At 33.8% G+C, this 16,832-nt stretch overlaps 1 protein-coding gene and 1 non-coding gene across 4 annotated transcripts; both read left to right on the top strand.

The window, feature by feature from the left end:
* Positions 1-751: 751 nt before the first annotated feature.
* Positions 752-12,869, top strand: LOC126778279 (uncharacterized). Of its 3 annotated transcripts, XM_050501774.1 has the most exons (16): positions 806-847; positions 1,623-1,667; positions 1,810-1,956; positions 2,732-2,785; positions 3,918-4,046; positions 4,920-4,958; positions 6,233-6,244; positions 7,533-7,586; positions 7,663-7,686; positions 7,998-8,096; positions 8,687-8,728; positions 9,747-9,758; positions 10,710-10,763; positions 11,588-11,614; positions 11,917-11,943; positions 12,793-12,869. In XM_050501774.1, the coding sequence occupies exons 4-16, from the start codon at positions 2,776-2,778 to the stop codon at positions 12,825-12,827; spliced, it is 564 nt and encodes a 187-aa protein (XP_050357731.1). In that variant the 5' UTR covers positions 806-847; positions 1,623-1,667; positions 1,810-1,956; positions 2,732-2,775; the 3' UTR covers positions 12,828-12,869. The 3 variants fall into 3 exon arrangements, with proteins under 3 accessions (XP_050357729.1, XP_050357730.1, XP_050357731.1); XM_050501772.1 differs by lacking the exon at positions 1,623-1,667 and having other exon boundaries at positions 752-847; positions 1,911-1,956; XM_050501773.1 differs by lacking the exons at positions 1,623-1,667; positions 1,810-1,956 and having other exon boundaries at positions 757-847.
* Trnav-cac (transfer RNA valine (anticodon CAC)) lies at positions 3,683-3,755 on the top strand. Its single transcript has one exon. It is a non-coding gene; the product is annotated as a tRNA-Val (tRNA).
* Positions 12,870-16,832: the final 3,963 nt, after the last annotated feature.

Genomic DNA, 16,832 nt, shown 5'->3' with positions numbered 1-16,832 from the left:
CCGAAACAACACCAAATATTTTTGGAGGTGATTATACAACACTGATTTGTGGTAGAAGGGGACGCTCTAACCTATTATATTTAAGAGTAAAACATTAGCTAGGTGAAAGTAGGTGTGGTGTGCAGGCGCTTCTCCCCCTATAAAAGAAAAAATATATAATATTTTTACAACGAAAAATTATAATATTGCATTATATGAATCATACATATGTGTATTATTTATATGTAAGAATAAACAGTTTCTATAAAATCATTTTTTTCTTTTTGAAAGTAAAAAACCACGAAAAATACGAATGTATATATGTACATATGTGAAAACTTTAATTATATTACCCAGCAGACCTTGTACCTATTTTATAAAACACTGGCTGAAGCAAGTTGCAGTGTTCCGTAGGTGGTTCCGCAGAGGCAGTTTAGACGGACACCGCCCATAGACTTTGGCATTATAAGAAATATTAACAATCTCTTATAACATCAATGCGCCACCTACTTTGGGAACTAAAAAGCAATGTCCCCTGTGCTATTTCAGTTATACTCACATATTCTTCAAAGCAGAACAACAATAGGTACTAAATGTTACTGTTAGAATACATAATGAGTGGGTGGTACCCAGACGGACTAACTACCGCCAAGTAAAGAATAATCATAATGAAAGAAACTGCAATATTTAATTGAACTTCAATTTCGTATTTGCTTTTGAAATTAAATGCAATGTGTTACGACTTCAAGGAAATTAATTTAATTACTAATTCTAGTCATAAATATAATCGAAAGTGTTCATTCCTAATCAAAAACGACTTATGAAGTCCACTTTAATATTATGTTTTCAATATTTAGATTTATTTCTGGTGAGTGTTCTTTTTAAATTTACGGATTAATTAATTTATTTATATAACTTAATAAATATGGCGAGATGGCCCAGTGGTAAGAACGCGTGAATCTTAACCGATTATCGTGGGTTCAAACCCGGGCAAGCACCACTGAATTTTCATGTGCTTAATTTATGATTATAATTTATCTCGTGCTTTACGGTGAAGGAAAACATCGCGAGGAAACCTGCATGTGTCTAATTTCACTGAAATTCTGCCACATGTGTATTCTACCAACCCGCATTGGAGCAGCGTGGTGGAATAAGCTCCAAACCTTCTCCTCAAAAAGAGGAGAGGAGGCATTTAGTCCAGCAGTGGAACATTCACAGGCTGTTACGGTAAATACCCGTAACATAATAACACAGAATGGCCAAAGAGATTTATATTTGATTAAAAGACCCTTAGGAAAGTGTGGCGTAATAGCGTGTTAATTCAATTTATAAGTTTTTAACTTATTAATGACAAATGTTAATGTAATTGTTGGAAGAATTTTGTCTGGTTTGCTTTTAACTTTAAGGACCTTACATGTAAATGTTTACCGGCTGTTTAGTTAAACACTGACTTATATTTATACATTATAGATTTGACATTCGTAAGTTAAAGCATTGTTTAAGTCTGCAACTTAACAACGTTTATAATTAAACGGTAGTAAAGGCACCGTACTGCGGCACGACGCCGTGCCGTTACACGGTGGCTGGTGCGGCACCGTCGACATGTGTCCGCGCCTTTATCGACTTTGTTTTTCATAATATAGGTGAACGGGCAAATGGGCCACCTGATAGTTAGCTACTGCCTATAGGTATTGGCACTGTAATAAATATAAACCATCTCTTACGTCGTTAATGCGCCACCAACCTTGAAAATTAACCTTGTACCAGTACTTTGGCACACACCCTTCTAATCGGAACACAAATAGAGTAAGTATTGCTGTTTGGTGGTAGGTGGGACCTAGTATCTACCTCGACGGGCTTGCAGAAATCAATACCATCGAGTAAATTCTGTGAAATACGTTTCAATTGCATAAACAATTAATTTTCGTCAGATCTTTCTTCATTGCGCAGAAGACCAGAGCATCAGCCGACGACCAAGTAAGCAATAATTTTAATGTGTGTTGCATTAATTTCGTGTGAAAACTTTCGTCTTAAAACAAAGTTAAGAGTAAAAAACAATTGAGGCTAATGTTGATCGTGATTAAAAACTAAATACCTAGAATATCCAGCGTACGAGATAGTTAACGAAATTATCGTGTATGGTACTATATTTGAGAAACGAATCGTTTTGGTAACGGCTAGTAGAATTCTTTTGAGGCGTTCAAAACCGTCCCTGTAATAATTATTCTGAATTGTCACGTACATGATGCAAACATTTACAGGAACCATTTTAACGCTTCGTATAGTTAGTGGTGTACAATCACGATTCGTGGAAACTTGACTAATGGTTTTCGTATGTCAGTAACAAACTGTTAATGTCCCACTGCTGGGCTAAGGCCTCCTCTCCCTTTTGAGGAGAATGTTTACAAGGTTTGGAGCTTATTCCACCACGCCGCTCCAATGCGGGTTGGTAGAATACACATGTGGCAGAATTTTAATGAAATAAAACATATGCACGTTTCCTTGCGATGTTTCCTTCACCGTCAAACACGAGATGAATTATAATCACAAATTAAGCACATGATAATTCAGTGGTGCTTGCCCGGGCTTGAACCCACGATCATCGGTTAAGATTCACGCGCTCTTATTACTAGGCCATCTCGGCTTTCGTATGTCAGATACTGTATTTTAAAATTGCTCTTGGCATTTGTTTCGATATTTTCATATATATCATTCATTTAAAACTGTTAAGTATTATTTATTTACTTAACAGGTATTGTAAAAAAAGAAAAACCGTTGCATATCAATGAATCGAAAATGAATTCATGTAAGTAATAATCATATAAAGATACATTTGCAATATAAATTTTATTATATTATAAAACTAGCTTTGCCTGCGGTTTCACCCGCGCGTAACTTAAAAAAATCACTTAGAGCAGACTTATAATATCTCAGTAGTTATTAAAATAAATTGAAAGCTCGAAGGCAACCTGATAGCCTAGACAAGCTGATGGTGGCAAAGTAGAGGGGAAAAGACCAATAGTTTTTCTCATATATCTTCCTGCACTGTAATGTAAATTATTATATTGTATGTCGCATATATTAGGCATATATGAAATCATTAAATACTAAATTATCTATACGATAGTTTGATCCTAATGTCTCTGATTGGATAATACTGAGAGCACGACAAAAGGCTACGCGTGAGAAGGGCTTATGTCGAATAATTCTGTAACTAACGACACGTAAATAGTTAAATAAAGAAAAATAAAGATATATATAGTGACTGAATTATACAATATATTAATCTGCCTCGTTCGTATGTGGCTTTTTTTATTTTATAGAATAGGAAGGCGGACGAGCATATGGGCCACCTGATAGTAAGTGGTCACCAACGCCCATAGACATTATCATTGTAAGAAATGTTAACCATCGCTTACATCACCAATGCGCCACCAACCTTGGAAACTAAGATGTTATGTCCCTTGTGCCTGTATATACACTGGCTCACTCACCCTTCAAACCGGAACACAACAATACCAAGTAATGCTGTTTTGCGGTAGAATAACTGATTAGTACTACCCAGACGAGAACAAAGCTCTACTACCAGTAAAAGTATAAATTTATAAGGCTGCAAACCAAGTTATTGGGTTCAATCTTCGTTATAGTACTTGCATTTGTTTATTGTAATTGAAGTGTAGTAGGTATTCATTTATATTTAAAAGTTTCCGTAGTGTAGCGGTTATCACGTGTGCTTCACACGCACAAGGTCCTCGGTTCGAACCCGGGCGGAAACATGTTTTTTTCATTATTTATATTTCATTTGCATTAACAAAAATAGCCTCATTTTTATTAAACCTTGTTACAGATACTTCCGCTTCTATTGCTTATAGTTTATTATTAGATATATATGTGTATGATGAAATTTATATATTTTTCTCTTTATATTTTCTCTTTAGTATCACAGGACGTACATACAGCAGTAACCCAACCCCTATGGATGAGTAACTTGCGAACACGCATCGATCAATATATAAAGAAATATGGCTACCAAGACGCAAAGTTACATATTAAAAAACTTGTCGAAGGTAATTAATTACCTTAATAAACATCATATTAATTAACAAACTGTTGGATTTTTCTGCCGAAAAATTCTCAGTAGAAGCACGAAGTCTGAGAGCCAGGACAAGCTCCTGTGTGTCGGGAAGCACTTAAAACCGTTTATTCTGCGCTTGAACTCTTTCCGTTTGTGTCAGATTAGTCGTGCCAGCGGACTGTGAGAATGAGAGGATGCACTTCTATTTGCATATTCACTATTTATTCCAATCAACCAACGGTTAATCTACCACCGACCATGGTACGTTCAAGTTACGACAGTCAGTGAGCTGGTGGAACAATTACAAAATACATCGTCGTATATCCCATGCTTGTGTGATGGGCGTTTAGTCTATACATGATAAAATGATTTAAACTTAACAAAAACCTATGTCTAGGACAGACGTAACCGCCTTCAGCAGGCATATTAGTCTATCTGCTAAACGCATGAAAACATTTCTTAATCTATTTAACAATATCGAAAAGTTATAAAGATAATCAGTATTTTAAAATAAACAAAATGGCGGTCAATTTAGTTCAAATTACAAAAGTGAAACGTTAGATGCGCTTAGTTTTAAAACGTTACGTATGGCAACGTTATAGATACTAAATTCGTCCTTAAAAATTTTGCCCTATTGCGCCCAAAGCTTTGCTATAAAATAAGACATTATATTTTGTGTAAATCCATTATATTACATACAAGGAGCAAAGCATCTTAGATCCTGTCTAAGTTGTCTGTTTATATATATTTCTTATAGTGCTAGTATAATATGTGTATGTATGTGAAGGGGTCATTTCAGAAAAAAAATAACTATATGAAAAATATATTTGATATATTACAATAAATAACTAACCTTATGTTACAGAAACGGAAAATAAAGAAAATGTTCTTCTCAATGTCAAAGGTAGGTGTTATAAATCCCAATATATATATTAGGATTTATAGTGTACAGTGTAGTATGTACCTTTTTTTTTCACGTAGTGGAAACCTTCAGAAAGGTACCTAGCTCCCATGGGGGGGGGAACTGGGTTATGTGGGATTCTTACCTACTAAAACCACTGCGATGGCCGTCCTCGGCACGGATCGGGGAGGCTGCAGGATCGTGTAAATATAACGCATCCGCGGCCTCTCCCGTGCTTTGCTCCGGTCGTGGCTTGTCGGAGCTCTCCTCAGGGGGCAAAGGTAATACCGCCCCCCCCCTTACTCCTCGCTAGTCCGTACGGCAGCGCGAGGCCATCCCGGCTGGCGTCCTCCTCAGGGCCGTCTGAAATGAGACACGCGAGGCCCCCACCTCACGCATCCACGAACCCAGGGTTACGCCCTATCTTTTAAGCCCCGGGCATCAGGGCTGTGGGAGGGCCGGGACGACGCCGTCGTCGTCTCCGCCGAGCAGGATCAGCCTTTTCCCGTTCCCGCTCCGCCGTCTACTTCTGGACCATGACGGTCTCCGAGAAGGAGGCTACGGCCCTCCACGCCGATTCCCTGCGAAGCATCGCCGACACGATTGCTCGCAGGGACAGGTCTTGTCCGACTTCACGGACCAGGATCTAGTGTAGTGTGTACCTAGTGTATACTGAACAGTGTAAAGGAATTCTTTGAAAGTCCTGTTAGATAATGAACCGATTTAATTGGTAGTAGTACGTACTTATTAGTCATAGCCTATTAATATGTCCCTATAGTCTTTCTCCATTTTCAGGAGAAAGAGCTTAATACCAAATTATTCATCGGACACTTGCAGTTTTCCTTACGTTTTCTTCACGGCTGAGCACGAGATGAACACAAACTAAGCAATATAAAAATTAGAGCCCACAATCTTCGGTTAATATCCACGTGAGATAACTATCCATGGGCTGTCTGCTATGAAAATAAACTTTGCGAAGAACAACAAAACAATTAAGGAATGCTAGTATTTTATTCTGAGACGAGCCTCGGAAATCCTGAAAATAAATTGTCTCAAAAGATTAATGAAGTAAATGGCGCTTATGTCATTTTAGTGATGCCCATAAAGAGTAGAAATAAAGAGATATCGTGATATAATAGTTTGGTTAAATTACTTCAATATTTTACCAAAGAAAACCTCTATCAGGAATAATTTATTACATACATATTATCCGTTTGTTTTTATAGACATTTCAATAGTATTCATGTATCATTAAATTATTTGGCTATTTATTCCAGTGGCTCACAACGGTAAGTTTTTGACTTGTTTACTATCGTGAAAGTTTGAAAAAGTCTGCTACATTTTCTATCTTTTAGAGCGAAAAAAACAACTTTTAACTTTTGGTATTAATTTATATTTTTAGAAGTATTAATACTAGTTACGCCAATGATCATGGAAACTAACATGTTATGTCGCTTGTGCCTCAAAGTACTAACTCATTTACCAATCCCCAAATATCACAGGTTTTATATTTAGTGAATGAAAATGTTTTTTATCATCTTTAAATTTACTATTTGCTTAATATAATATATGCCGTAAGTTTAATAAATGATGTTAAGCAAACATGATACTATAAATTTAAATGAAATTATTATTTTACTTATAATTTTGACCACGTCTAGTTATCATAAACTATTTAACCTAAAGCAAAACCCATTTACGTAGTTGTATAAATTTTATTCTGAAATGAAAAACTTTTTTGAGTGCGTTGAAAGTCAAATTTGAAGATCGAATTTGAGATCATGTAAAATATTTCTAACGCAAAAACGTTTCACATATCGATGGATCCCACTTAAAGAGGTGCAAATGGTAAAAAATGATTAGAATCGAAGAAAGTTAATTTTTGATTTGGCTTAGAATTGACTCAAAGTATTAGAAAATGAACAAATTCATGACGATGTTTTTGTTTTTTATGCTTCTTCTTAATACATTTAATAAATCGTTTTTAGTACTAAATATACGCAATTTTAATAAAATTCCGCAGTATATACTTAAGTTGCCACTAAGCAGGCTTCAATTATTAAAAATAATCTTATCGGTAAAGCCTATTACTCTGTTTCTGAATATATGTCTGACTAAAATACATGATGGGATTATTACTGGATCTCATGTAGGAACTAAGTGTGTGTATTTTATACAAATTAGTATTTTCTAAAGGGTAACTACCGAGTTTCTTGGCGGTTCTTCTCGGTAGTATCCACATTCCGAACCGGTGGTAGTACTTGACGATTCATAAATATTTGTAAAAGTCTATTTGAGTAAAAATATTTTGATTTGATTTCAAAGCTTCTTTATACTTATAATATCTGTGAACGCAAGTATAATTCGCATGCCCACTTTTTTATTGTTACAAGTATATTGATTCGTAATTACTATCAACCTCGTTCGAGAAGCGTCATTCGCTACGCTGAAAAGTAATTAAATTCGATGAATTTTAATTTATGTGAACGTTGCGGTGAGTGAATTGAACTGCGGTCGGTTCAGTTGACAGCGTTTAATTTGGTTTCGTTGTTATTTCATTTTAATTTCTTGTTTTAGGCATAATAGATGTAGACTTTGGACCAGTTTTAAGGTCCAGTAAGCGCAAAAAAGGTAAATTAAAAAAAACTTAAAACAAAATATAATAATGTTGCGATAATTTTGTACAATTTAATTATTTTTAATTTAGAAAATAAACGAGGCTTCGATATTGGTAAGTATGTGAATGATACGTTCTTATAGTTAAACAATCGTAGCTTAGCTTGGTACAATATACCTACTTGCACTTAATATACCTACTTGCACGTAGGTAGAATGATATATGCTTAGGTTACCTATTTATCTGATGGAAAGTCACCATCGCCTATGGTCACTAAAAATACAAGAAGTATAATATTTCTTAAATCTTACCATGGGATCTACGTTTTTATATATTTCTATTCACTATTAAAATGGATTTTAACAAAGGTTTTTCTTGATTTATTGTATGAGAAATAATTAAGTTTACATATTTAATGTACACAGAACCACAATGGCTGATCGAGTTCAAGGAGTTCATACAAGAACTTATTCAGAACTACGGACGGGAGAAAGTCGAAAATATGATAGAACACTTTATTAAAAGTAAATTATCATTCAGTTAATTTAAATTATTTGTAGAAATGAAGTGGATTAAGCGGATTTATTACGTGTTGTGTATATTGTGTAGTTTTATCTTGGCGTTGTAAGAAAACGCCCCGGAAAACGTCGGAATGGATTCTGTTACAAATTTACCCACTAAACTTAATCTTAAACCACTTGATAGTAGTTTTAATATGGTTAACTAATGCATTTGAAGTCCGCATGTCTCGGGATTCGATTAGTAGAGAAAGCAATGCGATTTATACTAAGAGATCGTTTTGAAGATATCTTTGCTAAGCAGTAGTAGATCTCCCTTCACCTTTATTAAATAAAAAAAAAAAACTATTTTATTTAAAGCACTACTTGTATATCAAGAAAAATGTTCGGTCAATTTATAAACTATTAGCATATTACAAAAGACTCAAAGATGAATAAACGCTTTTCTTATAATTAATCCAAAAGCGAAATGTACAAAGCCATAAAAATGAAAGGTTGTCCAACAGACTGTCCTGTTGCATTATACCCAAGACACTGGCGCAGTTGCCGCTCTGAATACCGAGTCTTTGTTATATTCACAAACTTTTTTATTTCAGCAATAGAAACGAAACATGTCGTAAAAATAAAGGACATTGACGGTAAATATTATTTTAAAAATGTATCTATATTATTAAAAACCAGGAGAAGGATAATTAAAAAAATAAACAGCAATCAATTACTATCCTTCTTATAATTCAAAATTATAAAATCATCGTTATTGAACATTAACACTAACCATTAATTAATTAAAATAATATCACAATCAATCCTAAATGAATACTATTTCTAATATTACACTTACTATAACCAATATGGACACATCTGACCAACACAAGTATTTAACTAATTAGAACTAGGCACTTATTATGAACTATGAAACTAATATAATTGATAAAATAAAAAGGAACATGAATATTGTAAAGTGAGTCTGAGGATGTCGTGATCACTCTAACGTAGCTTCTTTCTTCTACCGACACTTGTCAAGCTTTGACAAATAATTGGAGGGTAGGACGTTGGATATGTCTCATTTCCTTGCAAATTCTCCAAGAATATAATAAATTTTAGCTTGCAAGATGACGCTGAAGCACATCACATACACATTTTGTTTATATATATAAAGGGAGGAAGTTGTCTGCTTGGTATCGCCATATTCGTAACCTATCGTCGTAATTTTTTACAGCGTATGTATTTTTACATGCAAAAGGCTTTTATATTATCAATTTCTTATAACTCGCTACTTAATCGCACTGCTGCATATAAGCTTATATATTTATCTTGACAATTGATAAAATATAATTATATACCTATAATCCTATATACACAGGACAACGTCTGCTAGGTAAACCTAGTTTATTAGAAAAAATAAAAATGGCTCATTGTTCAAGCATCAAATAAATTATCTTACCTATTGCGTTGATTGTTTTTTTAAGTTTTTAAGCTATCAAGACATAAAAACTGCCATGTGCTTCGCCGACTTTTTCAGCTCAAATTCGAATAAGGGAATTTGAATATTGACGCTATTACGGAAGCCGTTAATAATAAACACTGCTGAGAAATACTCTATGGACATGAAATTCTCCTGAATGAAGTTGTTTTATTATTAATTTATTGTTACAGTTAATCCTTACGGTAAGTAAATTGATTATATATGGATATATTTACTTTAAACTATAAAGTAATGAAAAATATCGATAATTATTTAAAAAACAAAAGGTGTGAAATATATATATTTTTTAATTATGAGAGTAAACACTTTATAATTAGTATTTACAAAAAACATTGAGGACCTACGTTTGAAAAATATATATTTAGTAAAGAAAAAGAGCTTATTAAAAACATATATTTAAATCCAGATAAGACTTAACAACTCTACCAATAAATATTACTTATGAGGTGATTGTTAAACAATGTTGTGTCTACTTCTGTGAAATGTCAAATCAGTGAGAAGAGAAGGAGAGAGTGTTTAACTAAAGATGCTAAATAAAGATTATAAGAAAGGTCGTTTATAATAAAACTATTATAACGTTGCAAGGCTTAAAACCCATTATGGTTTTAGAGGCAACAGTGAGTATGTTACGAAGCCGAGATGGCCTAGTGGTAAGAACGCGTGAATCTTAACCGATGATCGTGGGTTCAAACCTGGGCAAGCACCACTGAATTTTCATGTGCTTAATTTGTGTTTATAATTCGTCTCGTGCTTAACGGTGAAGGAAAACATCGTGAGGAAACCTGCATGTGTCTAATTTCATTGAAATTCTGCCACATGTGTATTCTACCAACCCGCATTGGAGCAGGGTGGTGGAATAAGCTCCAAACCTTCTCCTCAAAAGGGAGAGGAGGCCTTAGCCCAGCAGTGGGACATTAACAGGCTGTTACTGTACTGTACTGCGAGTATGTATGTATGTAAAATAAAAGTATTAAATAAACAGAAATTTTCATTAGAAAGCACAATTAACAAACTGACTTTTGTACACAGATTAAATATATCTTACAATACTATTATATCAACGAAAAATGTTTGGTCATAATTTTTAATGTATATTTAAAGTTTGTTTTTTTTTCTTTTTATCTTGTCTAAAGGCGAAGTCTCTGTCAAATATGAGTATATTAGAAAATCGCACAAAAGGAAAAAAGGTATTTTGTTGTTTATAATTATTCATTAATCTGTCGGTTTCTTTCAGTAAAGGAAATATTAGTTTCATAGATACCTACGTAACTGGGTTTCTGGTAGAATTTTATAATATTAGTGGTGGTGTAGAGAGTTTATCTTTTGAAAAATTATAGGCTTGTGCCAATGTCTGCCAATGCCAATGTCTATGGGCGTTGGTGACCACTTACCATCAGGTGGCCCATATGCTCGTCCGCCTTTCTATTCTATTAAAAAAATTGCCGTAATTTAATATTTTTTTAATTTTATTGATTGTTATATAAAGAGCAACTGACTGTATTAATATTATTTTTGGGCATGCCGTGTATACGTATTTAGGAATGTAATCTAGCTTGAAATTGTGTAAGTTTGTAATTTTAACGTATGTCCTGTTTGTATTCTGTTTGTGTACCTATATAAATAAATAAATATAAGCACATGAAAACATAGTAAAGCTTGATGCGACTGAACCTTTAATTTACGTGCAAAATTTACTTTGACGGATACGGATGATTTATCATTGAATGAGTAAGCGACTACCTATATAAATTCCATTTATTTGGGGGTTAAAGTAGTGTATTATCAGTAGAAGTAAAGGATTTTTAAACTTTTACGACTGGCCACCTGCTAGAGGCCGCTGCAGCTGACGGTCTCTTGGTAGACGACACCAATATTAACCGAAATTTGCCGTTACGAAATTTTCAACTTATTGTGGCTCTATTATATTTGTTGGAAGCAACGCACGATCAATAATATGATTTTTTAAAATTATTTCTAAATTTTTTTTAAATATAAATGCATTGCACTTCAGGACCACGTCTAATATCTTCAGAGGAAAGTGAGTAATGTTTATTATCTGATAAGTAATATCTAATAAGTTGTCTTCCTACCATAGACATTTAGAAAATAGAAGCCATTCTGAACATTGTCAATGTGAAGCCAAGCATGGGATCAATGGGTATTCATTTGAATTTGAATATATCATTCAAACCCCTCAATAAGACTATGTGTAAATAACTTGGATAAAAATTGAAAAAATATTTAGTTTTTATAATCAAAATAATAAGCGACCGATATTGTTATAACCATACTGCAACGCCAATAATTCTTTAATTAACTTAAATTAAAATTATATTGCAGGGTCACGACAAATGTCTTCAGAGGAAAGTGAGTAATATTGTCTATTATTCGTTACGAGGTACTACTATGGAACATTTTGCTAAGAATTTATTTAGTTATAAGGCAGACTGGTGAACTGGTGAATAGTTCCATTGATATCCGTAAAACATGATGTATACGATGTTAAGTCTCTCGTGCCTGTTAAAATTAGACTGGCTCACCTTCTAATTCGCACAGAAATTTATGCGATACCAGAAGTCCCACAGAAAAAAACGGTCCTCACCGCCGATGCTATGTTAAGCATCGCTGATACAGTTACACGCAGGGAAAGGTCGCTCAAGTGCATGAACTAGTATATATACTAGCCACTAGAAAAACGAACCATAAAAATCATATACGTTAAGTTCAAACGAATTGAAACTTAAAAGAAAATAATCTTATAGTAACCTTACTATTATATCAACGATGTACAGGCACCTGCCTGGAGTGCCTGGAAATGTCCAACTGCTAGGCAAAGGGTACTTTTCATTTTTGCGGACAAGGTTGGAGCTTACTTCACTATGTGCTCCAACCTGGGTTGGCACACGTGGCAGATTTTCATCTGCAAATTTCCTCACGATGTTTTCTTCGCCACCGAAAATTAGATGAAATAAATCATCGGTTAAGATTCTCGTCTTCTAATTACTTCATCATCACGGCCCTTCAACCTTATAATTTATTATTATTATTAAATATAAAGTTTTACTTACATTGTTAATAGACGAATGCTGATATTTTTTCCGGAAGACTATAGGTCCCTTCCTTTGTTATGCAGACTCGTGTAAAATCGTCATTCCTCGATAGATTATGTAATGAAACCGAAACATTCGTTAATAACGTTATTATCTTTTTTTTCAGGAATAAGAGCCACAAAAACTATTCAAGATTATTAGATTGGTTCATTTACTTTTATTAATAAAAAACTTATTGAAATATGTTTTAATTTGCATTATAACAATATAAGCGGGTAGTTTCATAATAAATATAGTTTTGATTCTGAGATTCTGCAATAATTGTCTATTCACTGATTGGAGAGGCTGCAAGATTGTGTCGATATCGCATCTGCGGCTTCTTCCGCGCGTAGCGCGGCGGAGCTCTCCTCATGGTTAAACTGGCTACTAGACCAACGAAGCAGACCACCAATTTATACGAATATTATAAATACGAAAGTTACCCTGTCTGCCTGTCTGTTTCGTTTTCAAAGCTAAACCACTGAACATGATATAACACTTGCCCCCCTTTTACAAACGAACGAAGCCGGGCGAAATTTTTCATTCGACAATTGCAAACGGCTGTATGTAATCGCTACGCAAATAATTATTATAAAACAGTATATAAGTCGATAATCGGGAGTGAACTTTTGAAAAATAGTTAAAGTTTGTGTTAATGACAATAATTTTATGTGTTAAATTATATCTAAATGTGAATTATATAAATTAAAACTACAAATTTCAAATTTTATTTGTTAAATTGCAATAGTAGTGTGCAGTGTTTGAAGTGAACGCGTAAGCGACGCTTATTTCCCGGCGCTTATGACCTTTTGGTCGCTGGTTTGACTGCAATTCAACAATCGGTCTGTTAAGCAGAGTTACTCTTAGCTTTTTTTCTACCTACATTTTTTTTGTGATAATAATATATATGCAAAATGGATTGTAAACATTGTTCAGAGATCGTAAGACCAGAAGAAATTATTAGATGTACGGCTTGTCAAAGTATGTATCATTACTCATGTGTTGGTATAAATGAAAGCGACTTTAAAAAGATTCTGCCTATGAATAAAGCTAAATGGAAATGTCCAGTTTGCAAAATATCTAAGAAAAATAATATAAGTCCAAAATTAAATATGATCTCTGATAAAATAAATACAAATCAAGCCCAAATCATAGATATTAAATCGTTGATTGCACATTTTGATGAGCGCTTCAATAGTTTGCATTACACAATGGAGTCATTCAAATCTTTTATTACTGATGAATTTAAAAAGCTCTCAGAATCTGTTACTTTTTGGTCTACAAAAATTAATACGATCGAGTCTTCCATTAATTCTGTTGTTGATCGAATGAATGATCTAGATAAGGAAGTTACTAAAATAGAAAATTATGAAACAGAACTCGTGGAGTTGAAACTTAAGCTTAGAGAATTATCGGAAAACACTAACAGAAATGAACAGTGGGTGCGTCGCTCTAATATTCAAATAAATGGTATTCCACAAAATAAGGGCGAAAACTTAGTCCATATTATTAAGACCCTTGCTGAAAAAAGTGGTTACCCCATAAATTTTAATACCGATGTTGATTTTGTAACAAGGGTAGCGGTAAGGAATGATTCGTCTGAAAATAAATCGCGTCCCATTATTTTAAAAATGCAAGCACGTTACAAAAAGGATGATTTTCTTTCATCGTTAAGGAAGTTAAAAAATCTGAAAGCATGCGACATTGGTTTTTCAGGCAGAAATAATCCTATTTACATAAATGACCACCTGTCCACTTACAACAAGGCTCTTTTGAATGAAGCTCGACGAAAATGCAAAGAGAAAAGTTACTTATTCTGCTGGGTTCGAAATTGCACTGTTATGGTTCGTAAGACTAACAATTCACCAGTTATTCACATTACTTCCAAAGAGTGTTTAAACAAAATTTTATAAGCGTTATTAATTTGTTGGTTTATAATATTAAAGTATGTTACTTTGTTCAGTTTTTTAAGAATATTTTTTGTAGTTTTATATTTTTACTTGTTTTCGTTAATATTTTAATTATATTTATTAAGAAAATTAGGCTGATATTGTATTGTTTTATGGACTTGAAGGTATGTTTTAATTCTTATCTGGCATCTAGGTGCATTGAAAAGCTATTTCTCTTTAATATTATTACTCACAATAATTATAATTTAAAATATATATTACTATGTACTTAAATATTTATTATCAAAATGTTAGAGGATTGCGCACTAAAACTTTACAGTTCTATTTTAATTTGTTAAATTCCAATTATGACGTAATTTGTCTAAGCGAGACCTGGTTACTTCCTAATATCTTTGATGAAGAACTCTTCGATTCACGCTATAACGTATACCGGAATGATCGTGACTATGCACTTCTAGGGGTAAGTAAGGGTGGTGGTACACTTATAGCAGTACGTCGTGGCATCTATGTCGACATGCAACACTCTAGGACACCAATGTCTCTTCCAGGTGCTGATATAACTTTTGTTAATATAGTGGTCGGACAGGGTTTAAGTAAACAAAAACTACGACTTTTCTGTTGCTATTTCCCTCAAAATCAACACCAGAGCGATTCTGAAGCCACATTTTTTGAGTTCTTATCGGATTTAAATTTGAATAACCCTTTTGATAAATATATTGTTGTAGGAGATTTCAACATGGGAGATATTGTGTGGTCACATAACTCTGAAAATACGCTAGCTATCCAAAACCCATCCGAAAATAATTTAATTATGCAACTATTTGCTTTTATGTGCTTCTCTGGCTGGTGTCAGTATAATGGGATTTTTAATGGTAATAATAGACTATTGGATCTCGTTCTGTCTAACTGTAGTTGTTCGGTCGATAGAACAACACCATTATCTTTGCCTGAAGACGTTCATCATCCGTCTCTCTCTGTGTTGACGGATATTATGTTGAATGATTCAAATTTACGTTATGCTCCTCGAATTGTTCGTCGCTTTCATGTTGCTGACTACAACGTAATTAACAATGAGCTAAATAATATTGATTGGGTGGAACAATTCGAAACATGTGATATAATTAACGCAGTAGATAAGTTTTATTTAATAGTTAATAATATTGTGGATCGCTTTGTACCAGCTAAAACAGTATACGATATCAATAAATATCCTGTATGGTTTAGCAGGTTTTTAATTAAATTGATTAAAAAGAAATTACAAGTGCATAAACGATGGAAAATTTATGGTCATAATAGTGACTATGACAAATTTGCTGACCTTCGACACAGAACTAAATTGATGGAAAGAGAGTGTTATAATGTCTTTATTGCTAGGGCTGAAGATAATATTCATCACAGTTCTCGGAAATTCTGGTCATTTATAAAATCAAAGAAAGGTAGTAATAATATACCTGACACCATGTTTCATGACAATACGGTTGGCTCCGACGGCCCATCGATCTCTAATCTATTTAGTAACTACTTTAAATCAGTTTTTGAAGTAGAAGTGAATCAACCCGAGGTTGATTATTTAAACAAGCATAGTAGTCAGTCCTTAATTAGTACTATAAATGTATCATGCCGTACCATTGAAAGATATCTCTCAAAACTTGACTCGTCTAAAGGCAGTGGCCCAGATGGATTACATCCTATGTTTTTAAAACGATGCAGTAAATCTTTATCAATCCCTTTACATTTACTCTTTAACAAATCCATATATTCAGGCATACTACCACCTGTTTGGAAAAAATCGCTTGTTGTTCCCATTTTTAAAAATGGAGATAAGCATATTGTCAAAAATTATCGTGGAATATCAATGTTATCTATCATACCTAAATTATTTGAGAAGATTATTTACGATTCTTTGTTTCCTTTAATAAAACCTCTGCTCATTACCCAACAACATGAATTCGTAAATAAAAGATCAGTTGAGTCTAATCTTGTTGAGTTTCTCGATGTTGTTCTTTCAGCCATGGAGAGAGGACATCAGGTTGACACTGTGTATACCGATTACTCAAAAGCATTTGATAAAATTCCACATACGCTATTAATTAAAAAACTTGCATATACTGGTATACACGGCGATTTGCTAAGATGGATAACGTCGTATCTCCGTGACAGAACTCAAGCAGTCGCTGTCAAGGGACACATTTCTAGTTTTGTCCCCATAACATCTGGGGTTCCTCAGGGCTCTCACCTCGGTCCCCTATTGTTTAAC

Source organism: Nymphalis io, chromosome 25, assembly GCF_905147045.1.
Source record: "Nymphalis io chromosome 25, ilAglIoxx1.1, whole genome shotgun sequence".
Taxonomy (NCBI): domain Eukaryota; kingdom Metazoa; phylum Arthropoda; class Insecta; order Lepidoptera; family Nymphalidae; genus Nymphalis; species Nymphalis io.
The sequence above is the reverse complement of the archived record's forward strand: the minus strand, read 5'-3'. Positions and strand labels throughout refer to the sequence as shown.

What these genes read in the sequence shown, in the direction of transcription:
- LOC126778279 (XM_050501772.1), top strand. Translation starts at nt 800, where the DNA reads ATGAAGTCCACTTTAATATTATGTTTTCAATATTTAGATTTATTTCTG. An exon ending in TATTAAAAAACTTGTCGAAG is followed by an intron (nt 4,047 to 4,919) that starts GTAATTAATTAC and finishes CTTATGTTACAG; the next exon opens with AAACGGAAAATAAAGAAAAT. An exon ending in GATAGAACACTTTATTAAAA is followed by an intron (nt 8,097 to 8,686) that starts GTAAATTATCAT and finishes TTTTTATTTCAG; the next exon opens with CAATAGAAACGAAACATGTC.